The sequence below is a fragment of the Eubalaena glacialis genome, chromosome 12 (genome assembly GCF_028564815.1).
Source record: "Eubalaena glacialis isolate mEubGla1 chromosome 12, mEubGla1.1.hap2.+ XY, whole genome shotgun sequence".
In the NCBI taxonomy this organism is placed as follows: Eukaryota; Metazoa; Chordata; class Mammalia; order Artiodactyla; family Balaenidae; genus Eubalaena; species Eubalaena glacialis.
The window spans coordinates 96,824,902-96,840,283 of NC_083727.1; the positions used below are offsets into that span (position 1 = coordinate 96,824,902).

General features: G+C 40.0%; 1 protein-coding gene across 1 annotated transcript; it reads left to right on the forward strand.

The window, feature by feature from the left end:
* Positions 1-226: 226 nt before the first annotated feature.
* Positions 227-14,535, forward strand: DDX43 (DEAD-box helicase 43). The gene is made up of 17 exons (XM_061207227.1): positions 227-464; positions 2,304-2,359; positions 2,645-2,771; positions 3,581-3,706; positions 4,824-4,905; positions 6,217-6,373; positions 6,599-6,717; positions 7,312-7,413; positions 7,792-7,933; positions 8,476-8,576; positions 9,587-9,674; positions 10,336-10,463; positions 10,669-10,778; positions 11,244-11,382; positions 13,067-13,154; positions 13,685-13,840; positions 14,449-14,535. The coding sequence occupies exons 1-16, from the start codon at positions 227-229 to the stop codon at positions 13,799-13,801; spliced, it is 1,920 nt and encodes a 639-aa protein (XP_061063210.1). The 3' UTR covers positions 13,802-13,840; positions 14,449-14,535.
* The last annotated feature ends 847 nt before the right edge of the window (positions 14,536-15,382 follow it).

The following is a 15,382-nucleotide window of genomic DNA, read 5'->3' on the forward strand; positions in this document are numbered from 1 at the left end:
GAGGGAGCGCAGGATGCAGGGAGTGCAGGATGGAGGCAGCCCATTGGACCAGCCCCGCTCACAGCGCCGCGTCCGCCAATAGGCAGCGGCCTGCGCGGGGCGTCGGCGCGCGGGCGCCTCGAGCAGCGGCTGCGTGGCTGCCCTCGTGGACCAGCCTTCGACGGCATCTCGAGTGTGCAGGGCCTGCCGGAAGACGTCGGAGGCGCCGGATCCTGTTCGCGGAGCCATGTCTCGGCCGGAAGCCGGCGCCTGGGTCGTTGCTTCTCGGAGGAGCGCGGCGCTGCGTCGGGCTCCGGAAAGGAGGCCGGAGAAGGAGCCGAGCCAAGGCGGTCGCGGAGGCCAGAAGGCCGGCGGAGGTGGCGGGTGGAGGGGCCCTTCCGGCGTCCAGCAGCCCGTGGGCGCTGGTTTCTGGGAGCCGCCGCTCTCCTTCAAGCTGAAGAACGACTGGGTGGGCGCGGTGATCGGTGAGAGCGGAGGGCCGGCGCGGGCGGGCCGGGGTTGGTGAGGTGGGCGGGGCCTGTGGCATCCCCGCCCCGCCCGCCTCGCCTCCAATCAGCGGCCACTGGGGCGGCTCGGGTCCCCACCCGACCTTTCTGATACGCTTTGGTGCTAGAGTGATGGCATTTAATGCATCTCTGTATAGTTTATAGAGACGATGTTTTGGGAGGGCCAACTCTCAGACTTATGAAATCTTTGGGATGAAAGGTCAGAGCTTTGGCAGCTTACCCCAAAATGAACAACAAAGGAGTCAGTCCGTTTGAGCACCGGGGAGAGCCATTAACCCAATATAAGAAAGCGTAGGATATTAAAGGGCTGCTCTTGCACTTAGTTTCTGTAACTTGAATATGATTAATCTGCCGAAAAAAGTGTTCTTTTTCTTAGTATAGCGTGAGTCTTACAAATTCGTTTTTGAAAAGCATTTGGAAATGATTGGAATTAAGGTTTGCCCCCTTTTTAAAATTGTGGTAAACAACATACATTTACAGTATTGTTGACCCTAAGAACAACGTTGTGTAGTAGATCTGCAGAAGGCTTTCATCTTGTACGACTGAATCTACCTCTCAACAACTCATTTCCCCATTCCCCAATCCCTGGCAGCCACCAGACACCTCATAGAAGTGGAATTTGCAGCTTTTGTGATTGGCTCATCTCAGTGTAATGTCCTCAGGGTTTATATGTGTTGTCACAAATGGCAGGATTTCCTTTTAAGGCTGAAAACTTGCCTTGTGTGCATATGCCACATTTTTTTCATCCAGTCATCTGTTGACAGATACTTAGGTGATTTCCACCTCTTAGCTATTGTGAATAATGATGAATATGGGAATGCAGATATCTTTCTGAGATCCTAGTTTCAATTCTTGTGTATAAGTTCCCAGAAGTGGGATTGCTGGATCACATGGTAGTTCTATTTTTAGTTTTTAAAGGACTCTGCATACTGTTTCCATAGTGACCGCACCAATTTACATTCCCACTCACAGTGCATACGGGTTCCCTTTCTCCACATCCTCGCCAACTTGTTATCCCTTGTCTTTTTTTTTTTAATAAATTTATTTATTTATTTGTTTTTATTTTTGGCTGTATTGGGTCTTCGTTGCTGTGCCCGGGCTTTCTCTAATTGTGGTGAGTGGGTACTACTCTTCGTTGCGGTGCGTGGGCTTCTCATTGTCGTGCGCGGGCTCTAGAGCGCAGGCTCAGTAGTTGTGGTGCACGGGCTTAGTTGCTCCGCAGCATGTGGGATCTTCCCGGACCAGGGCTCGAACCAGTGTTCCCTGCATTGGCAGGCGGAGTCTTAACCACTGCGCCACTAGGGAAGCCCTATATTCCTTGTCTTTTTGATGAGAGCCATTCTAACAGGTGATCTCTCATTGTGGTTTTGATTTGCATATCTCTGATGATTTCATCATCTTTTCATATACACCTGTTGGTCATAATTATGTCTTCGAAGAAAGGTCTATTCAAGACCTTTGGCCAGTTTTTAATTGGACTTTTTTGGTTGAGTTGTGTGTAAGGGTTCCAATTTCTTCACATCCTTGCCAACACTTTGGATCCAATTAGTCTTTCCTTGGGCTGATGGTGAATCCTTAGTATCTACCTCTGGGAAAGGAACCTCCTACCACCCACCACAATTTGGAATAGAAAGCGCCTGCTTCCCTTTTTCCAAACTGAAAGTGATTACTGGACCCTAGGAGCCTTTGTTTGGATGATTTGGGAAGAACTAGAGAAGGCTTTGAGCAAAGTCGGTAGTGGGTTCCCCATAATTGATTTCAATTTTTTTAAAAAAATTCCTTTATTTTTAAAAACAGGGCGTGGTGGGTCAAAAATAAAAGAGATCCAGAGCTCAACATACACCAAAATACAGGTAAATTATTTGGGTTCTTAAATCCTTAAAGAGGATGAACTATGGTTCATTCCTAACTCTAATTTATCTTCAATTACTAACATACTGTTGTAACTTAGGTGAGTTGCCAAAGCTCTTCATACTTCTTTTTAAGAACTCACCTAAGCTGTAGTCCATTCATTATATCTTAGATGCTGATTGATAGCAATCCTGTATTTCCTTTACACTTTTATTCTATTTGAGGTTGAGTGCGGTGGGGGGGACGGTGAAGGGACTTATCTCACCTATTTCCCCCCTTGTATCTAGATAATAAAAGGGTACCCTGAAGCGGAAGTAAGAATTTTTGGCACCAAGGCAATGCAGAGCAAAGCGAAAACAGTGATAGATAATCTTGTTCAAAAACAAGAAGACTACAAAACAGAATCCAAAGTTGGTAAGTAATTTTTGCCCACTAAAGCCCTGTAAAATTTTAAATGTTTTATTCAGTGTTATAAGCCATATTATAGCTGCTTTTCCTGATAACAAATCTTTGGCTTGCCATCATTAAATCTAGTCTGTTATAGAATTTTTTTCTATGAAATCCAGGATACTTTTCCTCAAACTAAGACACTTAATATCTGCTGTTAAGCCTGGCAGTTTTACTTTTGAGTAAAAACAAAATAACCTTTTAATACACTTCACTATTGATGGTACAGCAAGGATTAGTCCTGGCCTCCTGTCTATGGTCCCTTCCCTGGAATGTGACTGACTTTGAAAACTGCCTAATTATTTGATATTTAAAAAAATCTCAGATCTACTTGGACTAGATAAAAAGCCATTATTGAACTATTTCCAGAAGCAACAAGGAGAAGAGTCTTGCGTTCAGATGGCAGCATTGCCTCTTAAGTGTTTCTTGGGAAAGAACCTCTAAAAAGCCTCTAAGACACTGTTTCTTCTGTTTACCTGGGGTAATATCTGCCACACAGAATTATTGTAATGATAAGTGATGTGTTATTTATTATCAGACACTAGTCTCTCATGCTTTTTAACTGCTCCAGTAATTTTTTTTTGCATTTCAGAAATCTGAAGTAAATAACTGGCAAACCGTGACCAGAATTGTCATGGCACTGTTGTACTAAATTCCTAAATTTAATGTTTCAAGCATTATTATTGTTGGGTTATTAAAACAGAAAATAGTAAAATTGTTTTGGATTTTATACTGGTAGGATTTGTTTGGAAACTAATTTGGAATATTTTTAACAGATGTTGCTGTTGTCCAACCTTCAGATGGAAAAGATGCAAGGAAAGATGTTTCAGGAAATCAGAAATTGGTTGATTGGGATAAGTTCCGAGAACATATTTTGAAATGGAACAAAAAAAAGTGGGCAGGTTAGTGCTGGATCCCAACACTTCCATGTGGTATTGTTGTTCCTAGTAATTGAGGTTTTTAACCTCTATAAAAAATGTGTTGCTCTTGGTAATGAAATCTATATGCAAAATGACTGTAGAATTTGAAATGCTGCAGTTAGTCTCTAGGACATGATATTTCTATGTCTGTGTTGTGGTTTACATTACAAATGGGAAGTTAAAACTTATTTATACCTTGTCTTATTTGAGGTAACTCGCTGCACAAGTTTAATAAAAATAGAAAATTGGGCCAAAAGGGAAATGAAGTGAGTAAACATGCCAACCAGGAGTTAACATTTTGCTATGACTGAGCAAAAATTGATCTTGGAGTGTCCTGGCCAAGAAGGGCAAAATAAAAAGGGAAAAACATTTAATAAGATCGTACAGTTCTTGAAGAAATGGGTTTTTTCACTTCTCACTTGGAATTATATATGGAGTATAATGTTCTACATTATTCACTGAATTTCAGAGTAAATTCAGGCATGAATTTGATCAGAATGAGGCAGTGGGACAACATCATTTATTTAAAGTTAAACAGTGAACACTACCATGTGACAAATGTTAACAAGGGTTCATTCCACTCTGGTGGTCAGCCTGTCCCATGCCATCTCAACAACATGTGTTGGGAGATTTGGGTGGAGGTGGGGAGCAGAAAAAGTATTTAAGTTTGGTGGAAGTATGATAAGCATTTAAAAAAGAAAACAAAGTAGCTTCAAAGTAGAGGATAGAATAGGATAAATATTTTATTCCTAAACAGTAATGGGATGGACCCTCAAAGAAAAGAAAGTTAGCTTACTATGAGAGAAGATTCATCAGTTGTGATGTCTGTGTGTCTTGTGAAGCATGGTTTCTTTTATTTTATATTTAATTATTAAAGATCTCTTTCTTGGGTGAAAAATGTAATTTAAAGACAAAGCAAAAATGGAGATCTCTTAGAGGCTGGCAAAAGCGTTGCTGGCAAAGTGTGGGACAGCTGTCTAGAGCTATATCTGTGCAAGGTGAACCTGATACATATTTTAGTTTGATTTCTGTTGCTTTGAATAAATGTCAATGAAATGTAAATGCTCATTAATCATCCAAGTTTTGGTTTTTGTCCCAGGTTTACCTCCAATTAAGAAAAACTTTTACGTGGAGTCAGAAACAACAAGTTCAATGTCACAAGACCAAGCAGACAATTGGAGGTGAATAGTTTTACTACTTTTTATTGAGTATTTGTAGAGTTATGCTGGTAAATTAACCCATGAGGAAAAGATTTGAAATGATTGCATTTGAAACTGTAGCTTCCTATTCAAAAGAAAACTTGGTTGCACCCTACATCCTATACATTAGAGCATTGCTATCCAATAAAACTTTTGGCGAAGAGGGGAAATGGGCTATATTTGTGTCTAGATGAGTAGTTACTATCCATATGTGGCTATTAAACACTTAAAATGTAGCTAATATAATTGAGGAACTGAATTTGAAATTTTAAATTTAAAGAGACGCGTGGTTAGTGCCTGCTGTATTAGCAGTTTTTGAGAATTATTTCGACAAGTGTTGAAAATCATGAGAAATTGATCTGATATCTGAATATTAGACAAATTTCTTACTCTTTGGTCCTTATTATCTGGAATTATAGATCATAATGGCAACATTTTTTCTATTAATATCTGTTATAAAACTAAGAGAGTATGGTATCTGTTATAAAACTAAGAGAGTATGGCAGACAGAGCAGTTATTCTAGGATTGGGGTAGGGCCCTGAGCGTGGACAAGTGACTAAAAATCACCTGTCGAATGAGAATAATTCCCACTTCAAAGTATTGTTGAGGGGCTTCCCTGGTGGCGCAGTGGTTGAGAATCTGCCTGCCAATGCAGGAGACGCGGGTTCGAGCCCTGGTCTGGGAAGATCCCACATGCCGCGGAGCAACTAGGCCCGTGAGCCACAACTACTGAGCCTGCGCGTCTGGAGCCCGTGCTCCGCAACAAGAGAGGCCGCGATAGTGAAGAGGCCCGCGCACCGCAATGAAGAGTGGCCCCCGCTTGCCGCAACTTGAGAAAGCCCTCGCACAGAAACGAAGACCCAACACAGCCAAAAATAAATATAAAAATAAATAAATAAATAAATTAATTAAAAAAAAAAAAAAAAGTATTGTTGAGGATTAATTAAGGAAATGTGTGTGAAACATTATAGGCCCTCAGGCGTTTGCCAAATCTGACTTTGATTCATGAAGCATATAATTTTCAGGCTCTATTCTTAACCTTTCCATGAAATTTTCATTGGCCCATTCATGCATACAGTGTAATTTTTTTCCTTCTCTGGAACTATTCTGGTAAAAAAAGATGGGCTTGCTTCTATTTCTTATTACGTTATACTGTAACTTAACCAGCAGTCTAATTTTAATCAGTTGCAGTTGAATTTCTAGATATGACCTGAACTAATGTTGGAAAAAATTTCTTGCTTGGGGAGTAAAGTGACCAAAGCCACTAATCCTTGTTCTATTTTTCCTTAAAGGAGGGAAAATTATAACATAATGTGTGATGACTTGAAAGGTGGTGAGAAACGTCCTCTTCCCAACCCTGTTGGTAATTTTGAGGATGCATTTCACTGTTATCCTGAAGTTATGAGAAACCTTCAAAAGGCAGGTTTTCAAAGGCCAACACCAATTCAGGTATGCTTTCTTTAATTCTAACATTTCATCGACTTTCCCCCCTCAATTTCTGGTTGTTAGAAGTTATAACACCAGGGAGCAGCTGTCTCTTATGAGTGTCCCCCCAGCACCTCCACCGCTGCCTAGCACTCAAAATGCTGAGAAGTTTGGGGCTGGGAGAGGAGGAAGGAACACTTGACAGAAAGAAATGCACTTTTTATTTTAATATTTCTCATTCTGTTTCAGTCACAGGCATGGCCAATCATTCTACAAGGAGTAGATCTTATAGGAGTAGCTCAGACTGGAACGGGGAAGACATTGTCCTACTTAATGCCTGGATTTATTCATATTGACTCACAACCTCTGTAAGAATTACTACATCTGGGTTCTCTTTAGGGGTTTAACAGATATGGATTCCAAAAATGCAATGAAAGTTTCTTCGATTGCCTTGGTCGAAAGGTAATGCCTAGTCTCGGGCAAATGCACTTGTGTTGTTCTGTTGAGCTATAAATGGACAAAACATTTTTAGGAAGCAATAGGTAGTATCCACCGAAAGTCTTAATAGTGAAACACTGGAAACAAATTGTTTAAATTACCGTGTCCAGTACAATTCTGTGAGAATGTCTGACACAGGAAAGCTCTGGCCCTGTTCAATGAAAAGGCTGGTGTCTGGACCCTAGGATTTTTTTGTTAGGCTGTTTTTCTTTATTTCTCCACTTTTTATGTGTGGTGCTTGTTTGTGGCTTTGACAATCATTGCTGCCTTTTTTTTTTTTTTGGCCATACCTCAAGGCTTATGGGATCTTAGTTCCCTGACCAGGGATTGAACCCAGGCCCTCAGCAGATGAAAGCTCGGAGTCCTAACCAGCGGACCGCCAGGGAATTCCCTCATTGCAGGCACTGAATGAAGGTCCTGTATATCTGAGATGGGTACTTTACTAACATGTTTTCTCTCCAAAGAGCCAGGAATGGGCCGGGCATGTTAGTCCTCACCCCGACTCGAGAGCTAGCTCTGCAAGTGGAAGCTGAGTGCCGTAAATATTCATATAAAGGTCTTAAAAGGTGAGTCTTTTCTTTGACCATTCCTGCATCAGCATTCTAACCATCTGTAGCTGTAGACATCCTCCCCATTATTTTCACACATCCTGAGAAGCTGATTGGCTCAGCGTGGGTCAAGCTTACTTACCCCTGGTCCAAATCGACTGTAACCTGGGTGGTGGGGTCAGATAACAAGGATGCGAACGTGGCTCTCGTAGGACACGTCCCTGTGGGTTGGTGGTTGTGGATGGTTCTCAGAAAGGGGCCAATACTGTACTACCTGAGACTTTGGATTTATGTACTTTTTATTTTATACCCAAAATGCCTAGGTTGGTTGGGATTTTGAATTGTGATGGGATATTCCCCACGTGAACATGAACCTCTGTATTTTTTTTTTTTAAGCGTTTGTGTATATGGTGGTGGCGATAGAGATGGACAAATAAAAGACTTAGCGAAAGGTGTCGATATCATTATTGCCACTCCCGGAAGACTCCACGATCTACAAATGAATAACTTTGTGTACCTGAAGAGCGTAACCTACCTGGTAATCGTGGAGCAGGGGTTCGGGGTCCTGGGAGGAAGAACTGAACTCTTCATCAAACCCTTTAGAATGGCTGTCCATTTCATAATGGTTTTAAATCTTAGGAATGTAGCTCATTCCCTCTAGTTTGTTAAAATACGGATTTTAAGATCATTCCATTTTAGTATTATATAAATATTATAAAATGTAGGTAAGTACAAAAGAATTCCACATGAATATTTTAGACACTTAAATTGTTTTTTCATTAAATAGATTTAGAAACTGTTAGTTGGCAAACTTAAATCAATCTGTGTTGCAACTACAGATAGCTTAGGTAATGGAGGAAATGAAAAAATTACCTTAGCATTCATAAAGGCAGAGCATACATATTAGCTACCTTCCATACCTAATCTAGCCATCTTTTTTTTTTTTTGGCTGTACTGCACGGCTCGTGGGATCTTAGTTCCCTGACCAGGGATGGAACCCGGGCCCTCAGCAGTGAAAGCACGGAGTCCTAACCGCTGGACCACCAGGGAATTCCCCTAAGCTAACCATTTTTAACACAGGTATTAGATGAAGCTGACAAGATGCTGGATATGGGATTTGAACCCCAGATAATGAAGATTTTATTAGATGTACGCCCAGACAGGCAGACAGTTATGACAAGGTAGGTATATGTTTAATTTGCTAGTCTGCAAAGTAGAAATCAGTGGAACCAAATCCATTTGATTTTAGAGCCTTTCTTAAAAGTATTTTGAGATCCTTTGGTGAAAGATATGTCATCACTTAGTATAGCAACTCAGTGTAACAGTTTAGCAATGACTATTGGGTTTCCTGAATTAAAAATAAGATTTCTAGGGACTTCCCTGGTGGTACAGCAGTTAAGACTCCGCACTCCCAATGCAGGGGGCCCGGGTTCAATCCCTAGTCCTAGAACTAGATCCCACATGCTGCAACGAGGATCCCACGTGCCGCAACTAAGACCCGGCACAGCCTAAATAAATAAATAAATGTTTGAAAAAGAATAAGATTTCTATAAAAAAATGCAGGGGAGACTGTTCCACAGGGGGGTCTCAGATTGGAAAAAGTAATCACCTGTCCAGAATACTTTTTGGCGAAGATAAAGCTGAGGCAGCAGAAGGGTGTGTGATTGGGGAAGTAGACTAAATTTATTCATTTTGTTTTCTTACTAAACTTCCCATCTTTGTAATTAGTGTGAAAGTACAGAAGGTGGTGACTTTCATAATATATGGTTGAAGAAACATCTGAATTTACATATCCAATCATCGGTACAGTTAAAATGTTTTTATTTGGCATGAGCATTTGGTTTTGCCTGCTGACAATGTATGAAGAATACTGGGTTTTTTTGCCTTATTTGTAAAGGCCGAGAGAAAACTAATCGAACACCTGAATTCCTTGTACCTTTTCATAGATTAGAAAGGTATAGCTCTTCTTCACCTTTTGTTTACAAACCTATTAAACTTATTTAAAGGTTTAATCTAGTAGCTTCATTGAGCAATTCATTGTGAAGCAAATGTTTTCTGTGAAATTGGCCTCATTAAAAAATACTAAGTTTGTCTTTCATGAGTAATTTGGTTCATAGCATTCTTAGGGAAATTTAGTAATGTTTGCTTTATAATACATTTTTAATGTTTGTGTATTACGTTTTATCTCCAGTGCAACGTGGCCATGTGCTGTCCGTAGACTCGCACAATCTTATTTGAAAGAGCCCATGATTGTGTATGTTGGTACTTTGGATCTAGCTGTAAGCTTGTTTTTAATTACTATTTATATCTTATTAATTATGGAAATGTTTTGCCATTGTAAAGCTCTCTGGCCTTTCACTTCATAATTGAGATTGGCCTTTCAACTAATCATTAATGAAAATTGATGTTTTACTTAAATCACTGGTAATTAATAATGGGTAATTGCCCTAGGCTCATTTCATGAGATTTCACAAAAGACAGGATAAATGCTTCAGAATCTATTTCATCTCTGGGTCAATAAAATGGTACCAGCGATACTTTGAAATTTTGTGTTGTCAAAATACTTATTGAATGGAAACTCTTTGGGTCATCAGCTGAACATCTTCATTGCAAAGGCTGTATCCAAATTCATAGCGATAGTTTTGTAAGCTTGGCCTCAAACCGTGGTTATTCCTTTTCCAACAATAGTAACTGGCTGCTTTCAACACACTGCCACGTATTCAAGAGTTCCCAACTTAGCGTGGGTGACTCACTGGTAAAAAGTGAAAGACTGAGCCATAAATCCTTGAGTAGGAACCAGTGATTTTGCAAGGACCTGCCATTTTTCCTGCTAGCAGTTTATTAGAACATTTAACCAATGATAGAAATAAGATGGATTTCGAACCAATATATGGGGTTTGCCCATTAATATTGATGAACTATGATCTCTGAGTCCTTTAGGCTGTAAGTACCGTGAAGCAAAATATAATTGTCACCACAGAAGACGAGAAACGATCGCATATCCAAACTTTCATCGAGAGCATGTCTCCCAAAGACAAAGTCATAATATTTGTTAGCCGGAAAGCTGTGTGAGTATATTTTTTACATTCAAATCATCAGTCATGGTTTGTTTTGGCATTGTTTCTATGTGTATATGCATTTCAAATGGGGGGGGCGGTGTATGTCTTACAATATGCACATTACTTCAGACTCTTGCCAGTGGAAGTAACAGTAATGAATTGATGGTGGTATGAGAATAAGCACTTAGACCTCTGACTTTATCTTTTGCTTCAGGGCTGATCATTTATCAAGTGACCTGTGTATCCGGCATATATCAGTAGAGTCTCTGCATGGCAACAGAGAACAGAGTGATCGAGAGAGAGCATTAAAAAACTTTAAAACAGGTACATTTATACAATTAGTATTGCAGTTTAAAAGTGTCCAGTGCCTGGACTTGCTTGAGTGATGGCACCTTTTCATGGAACCCATGTCTAAGATCTGCCCTCAGCTTGCAGATCCCAGAACTATACTTGTTCTAAATATTAATCAGATTCTCAGAACTATCTCAAGCTAATGTTTAAAACCTGGATATCAAGGCAGTAATTTGCAGTGAGGGTGTTGTCTTAATTTACTTGAGAGGCATATATCTTTGCCATGGTTCATGGACCCTTTGAATTTTGGAATCTATTGTGTTGTAACTTGCCAGCAGTTAAAAAAGGCTAAGTAACCCTTTCCCGTCTTCACTGTCTTTAAAAGAGTTTTACTATTAAAAGCAAGGATAGTTCACCTGATCAGATATTAGGGGACAGATATGTCTTGGGTTGGTTTGTACCAGCATGTGTCTGTTTTCTTTTGGCTTTACTCTTTAGGGAAAGTGCGAATACTGATTGCTACCGATTTAGCATCTCGTGGTCTTGATGTCCATGATGTCACACACGTCTATAATTACGATTTTCCCCGGAACATTGAAGAATATGTGCACAGAGTAGGGCGCACCGGGAGAGCAGGGTAAGTCAGTCCATCCAACCTGGCTCCCCATTCTCTTCACAAAGAGGACCTTTTTCCCCTCTGAGAGCACTATCATAAAATCCCCATAACATGCTGTTTAAACAACTGCAGATTAGGTTCCAAATTGCTGTTTGAATGGCTAAATCTTTTTTTTTTTTTTTTAACTTATTTATTTATTTTTGGCTGTGTTGGGTCTTCGTTTCTGTGCGAGGACTTTCTCTAGTTGCGGCAGGCGGGGGCCACTCTTCATCGTGGTGCGCGGGCCTCTCACTATCATGGCCTCTCTTGTTGCGGAGCACAGGCTCCAGACGCGCAGGCTCAGTAATTGTGGCTCACGGGCCTAGTTGCTCCGCGGCATGTGGGATCTTCCCAGACCAGGGCTCGAACCCGTGTCCCCTGCATTAGCAGGCAGATTCTCAACCACTGCGCCACCAGGGAAGCCCTGAATGGCTAAATCTTTTTTTTTTAATCGAAGTATAGTTGATTTACAATGTTGTGTTAATTACTGCTGTACAGCAAAGTGATTCAGTTATGTATGTATATATACATATATATATACATTCTATTTTTTTAATATTCTTTCCCATTATGGTTTATCATGGGATATTGAATATAGTTCCCTGTGCTATACAGTAGGACCTTATTGTTTATCCATTCTATATATCAACGTTTACATCTGCTCACCCCAACTTCCCACTCCATCCCTCCCCCAACCCCTTCCCCATTGGCAACCACAGGCCTGTTCTCTATGTCCATGATTCTGTTTCTGTTTCATAGGTAGGTTCATTTGTGTCATATTTTATTTATTTATTTATTATTTATTTTTTAGATTTTTTTTTTTTTTGATGTGGACCATTTTTAAAGTCTTTATTGAATTTGTTACAGTATTGCTTCTGTTTTGGTTTTTTGGCCGTGAGGCATGTGGGATCTTAGCTCCCCGACCAGGGATGGAAGGAACCCTCACCCCCTGTATTGGAAGGCAAAGTCCTAACCACTGGACCACCAGGGAAGTCCCTTGTGTCATATTTTAGATTCCACATATAAGTGATATCATATGATATTTGTCTTTGTCTGGCTTACTTCACTTAGTGTGATAATCTCTGGTGGCATCCATGTTGCTACAAACGGCATTATTTTGTTCTTTTTTATGGCTGAGTAGTATTCCACTGTGTATATGTACCACATCTTCTTTATATAAATGGCTAAATCTTTTTTTTAAATTAATTAATTAATTTTTTGGCTGCATTGGGTCTTCGTTGCTGCGTGCAGGCTTTCTCTAGTTGCGGCGAGCGGGGGCTACTCTTCGTTGCGGTGCGCGGGCTTCTCATTGCAATGGCTTCTCTGGTTGCAGAGCACAGGCTCTAGGTGCACGGGCTCAGTAGCTGTGGCTTGCGGGCTACAGAGCACAGGCTTAGTAGTTGTGGCGCATGGGCTTCGTTGCTCCGCGGCATGTGGGATCTTCCCGGACCAGGGCTCAAACCCGTGTCCCCTGCATTGGCAGGCGGATTCTTAACCACTGCGCCACCAGGGAAGTCCCTGAATGGCTAAATCTTAATGTATCATACGTAGTTGGGCTTGTGAAAGAGTTGAGGTTTTGCTGCTGCTGTTTTTGTTCTATTTTGCTAGCTGAATCATGAATATAAATTATAAATCAAATTAAATTGACTTTTTTCCCCCCTTGAAGGAGGACCGGGGTATCTGTTACCCTTATCACTAGAAATGATTGGAAGATTGCTGGTGAATTAATTAATATTCTGGAAAGAGCAAATCAGGTGAGAATATGCAACTCTGTTTTCTAAGGTTCAAATTTCATTTATTCCAAGTACTGGGGCTTTACTGCCTGTCAGGAAATACAGATATTAAACAAGTAATTAAGCATGTTATGAGGGCTGTAGCATGGCAAAGATGAGCACTATAGTATATAAGTGGGGAACCTGGTCTAATAGGGGTGAACATCACTGAACCCTGCTGAGGAAGATCCCAGTGGGATGGAGGTTGGAGAGAACAGAGGAAGCAGAGGACACACTCAGGCCCCGAGGTGAGAAAGTGACACCAGGCAAAGGCACCAGGAAGCAGCTGAAGGGCCACGCTGGCAGGAGGGCCGCGTACTTACTGACGGGGTTTTTTAAGACTAGGCTGGTTTTTATACCTTGAAGATTCGGTGTTGCATATGCAGAGGGACACATTCCATTCTGTTTGGAAGATGTCATGTAATCAGTTGTGGAGATTCTCTGAAGATTGTAGAAAAGCTGTTATATAATGAGAATTGCCTCAATCCTAATAACACGTTTAATGGCTTCAGAGTGTCCCAGAGGATCTTGTGGTGATGGCTGAGAGATATAAAGCAAATAAACTGAAAAAAGAAATGGAAAATAAATGGGAAAGACCCCAAGGAAAACCCAAGAAGTTTTATTGTTAACGTCTATGTTGAAAAGTGGTACCAACCTACTTAAAAGAGGTAAAATTTGAATGACATGGACTTTCAAACACCTGGTTTCCTTAACTAGGCTTTGTTAGTGTGTTTATTACAATCAGCATTATCTCTAAGAGTCATTAACATAATAAATGAGATCTTATTCTTTATCTGTTACCTAAATTCTAGTTAATATATCTTAGAAGTATTAATTCAGAGGTGAGAAAAAAACTTTAAGTTGTACAATCGTAAGAGTATAATGGAATATAATAGAACTGGTGGAGGTGTAAATTGGTATAACCTCTTCTGAGCAATCAGGTGGTAATGTGTCAATTGTAAATACATATACCTTTTGATCCAGCAATTCCTCTGGACATAAATGTCCAGTAGGGAGCCATATGAATAAACTATGGAGAAAATCATATCATATAAGGGCCTAATGCCTATGACATAGGAAACTCCTAGCAGTGAACAAAAACAACCTGATTAGAAAATGGGCCAAGGACTTGAATAGACATTTCTCCAAGACATACAAATGTCCAACAAGTTAAAGATGCTCAGCTTCAGTAATCACTAGGGGATTCAAAGATCACCTCACCCCCATTAGAATGGCACAGAACATCAATTTATGGTTTTTCCTGCTTGTTTTTCAGAATTCAAGATTTTTTTTGAGATATATTTATTTAAGATACTGTGGAAGTATTGGAAGCATGCTGGCAGTATGAAGAGATGACTGATTCTTAAAATAATAGTGTTTAAAATGTAGAATTCAGTATTTTATACTTTAATAAGATCAAAAGTATTTAAACTTGAGTTGAAAATTTTTTTATCGATATTAAGGAATGTAGCATTAAAATTTCATTTTTTGCTATCTTTATTTTAAAAAAAGAAATAAAAGTAAATTTTGTCCCCTATAATGTTGCTGTGTTAAGATCAATCTTTAAAGGGTTTCAAGCTTGTTCAGATGTTGTCATAACAGTGAAAATGCTGTTAACACAGTAAGTTTTTTTCTGTGATAAAAAGACAAGCTGATCCGTCTTTCTCAATAGCCCTTTAATTTTGTGTTTACCACATAGTGTTTTATTTGGTGGTACTTTGCTTACTACTTTATCTACTTTGAAATGAAACAGTAAAAGGATTTCATGGGGCCAAAATATGCAACAGCTGTTTGTTAAATTTTAGCCTAACGCTCCAGGATCAAGTAAATACTGGGTAAATTCATTTCCCCGAAAGCTTCTTTGACTAATCATGGTCCCCTACTTTCCCTTATAGTTTTGTGTAGTTTTCTGTTCCCTACATGATAATTACTTATACCATGTTATCATCTGTTGGAAGTTGAATAGTAGTGAGGAAATATGTTCATGATACAAGAACCACAAACACCCACCAAAAGGTGTATGTAATGAGAATAAATTTTTGTAATAAATTTCATTATGTGAAAAATGCATTAAAATTAGTGAAATACAACATTAATTTGGGCTACTGACAGGTTTTCAGCGAAGGTGGGCTAGGCTAACAGCTAGGAGCCCATCTTTCCCTAAAAGTGCAGAATGAAACGTAAAAAGAATACACAGTGGGGACAAAAGA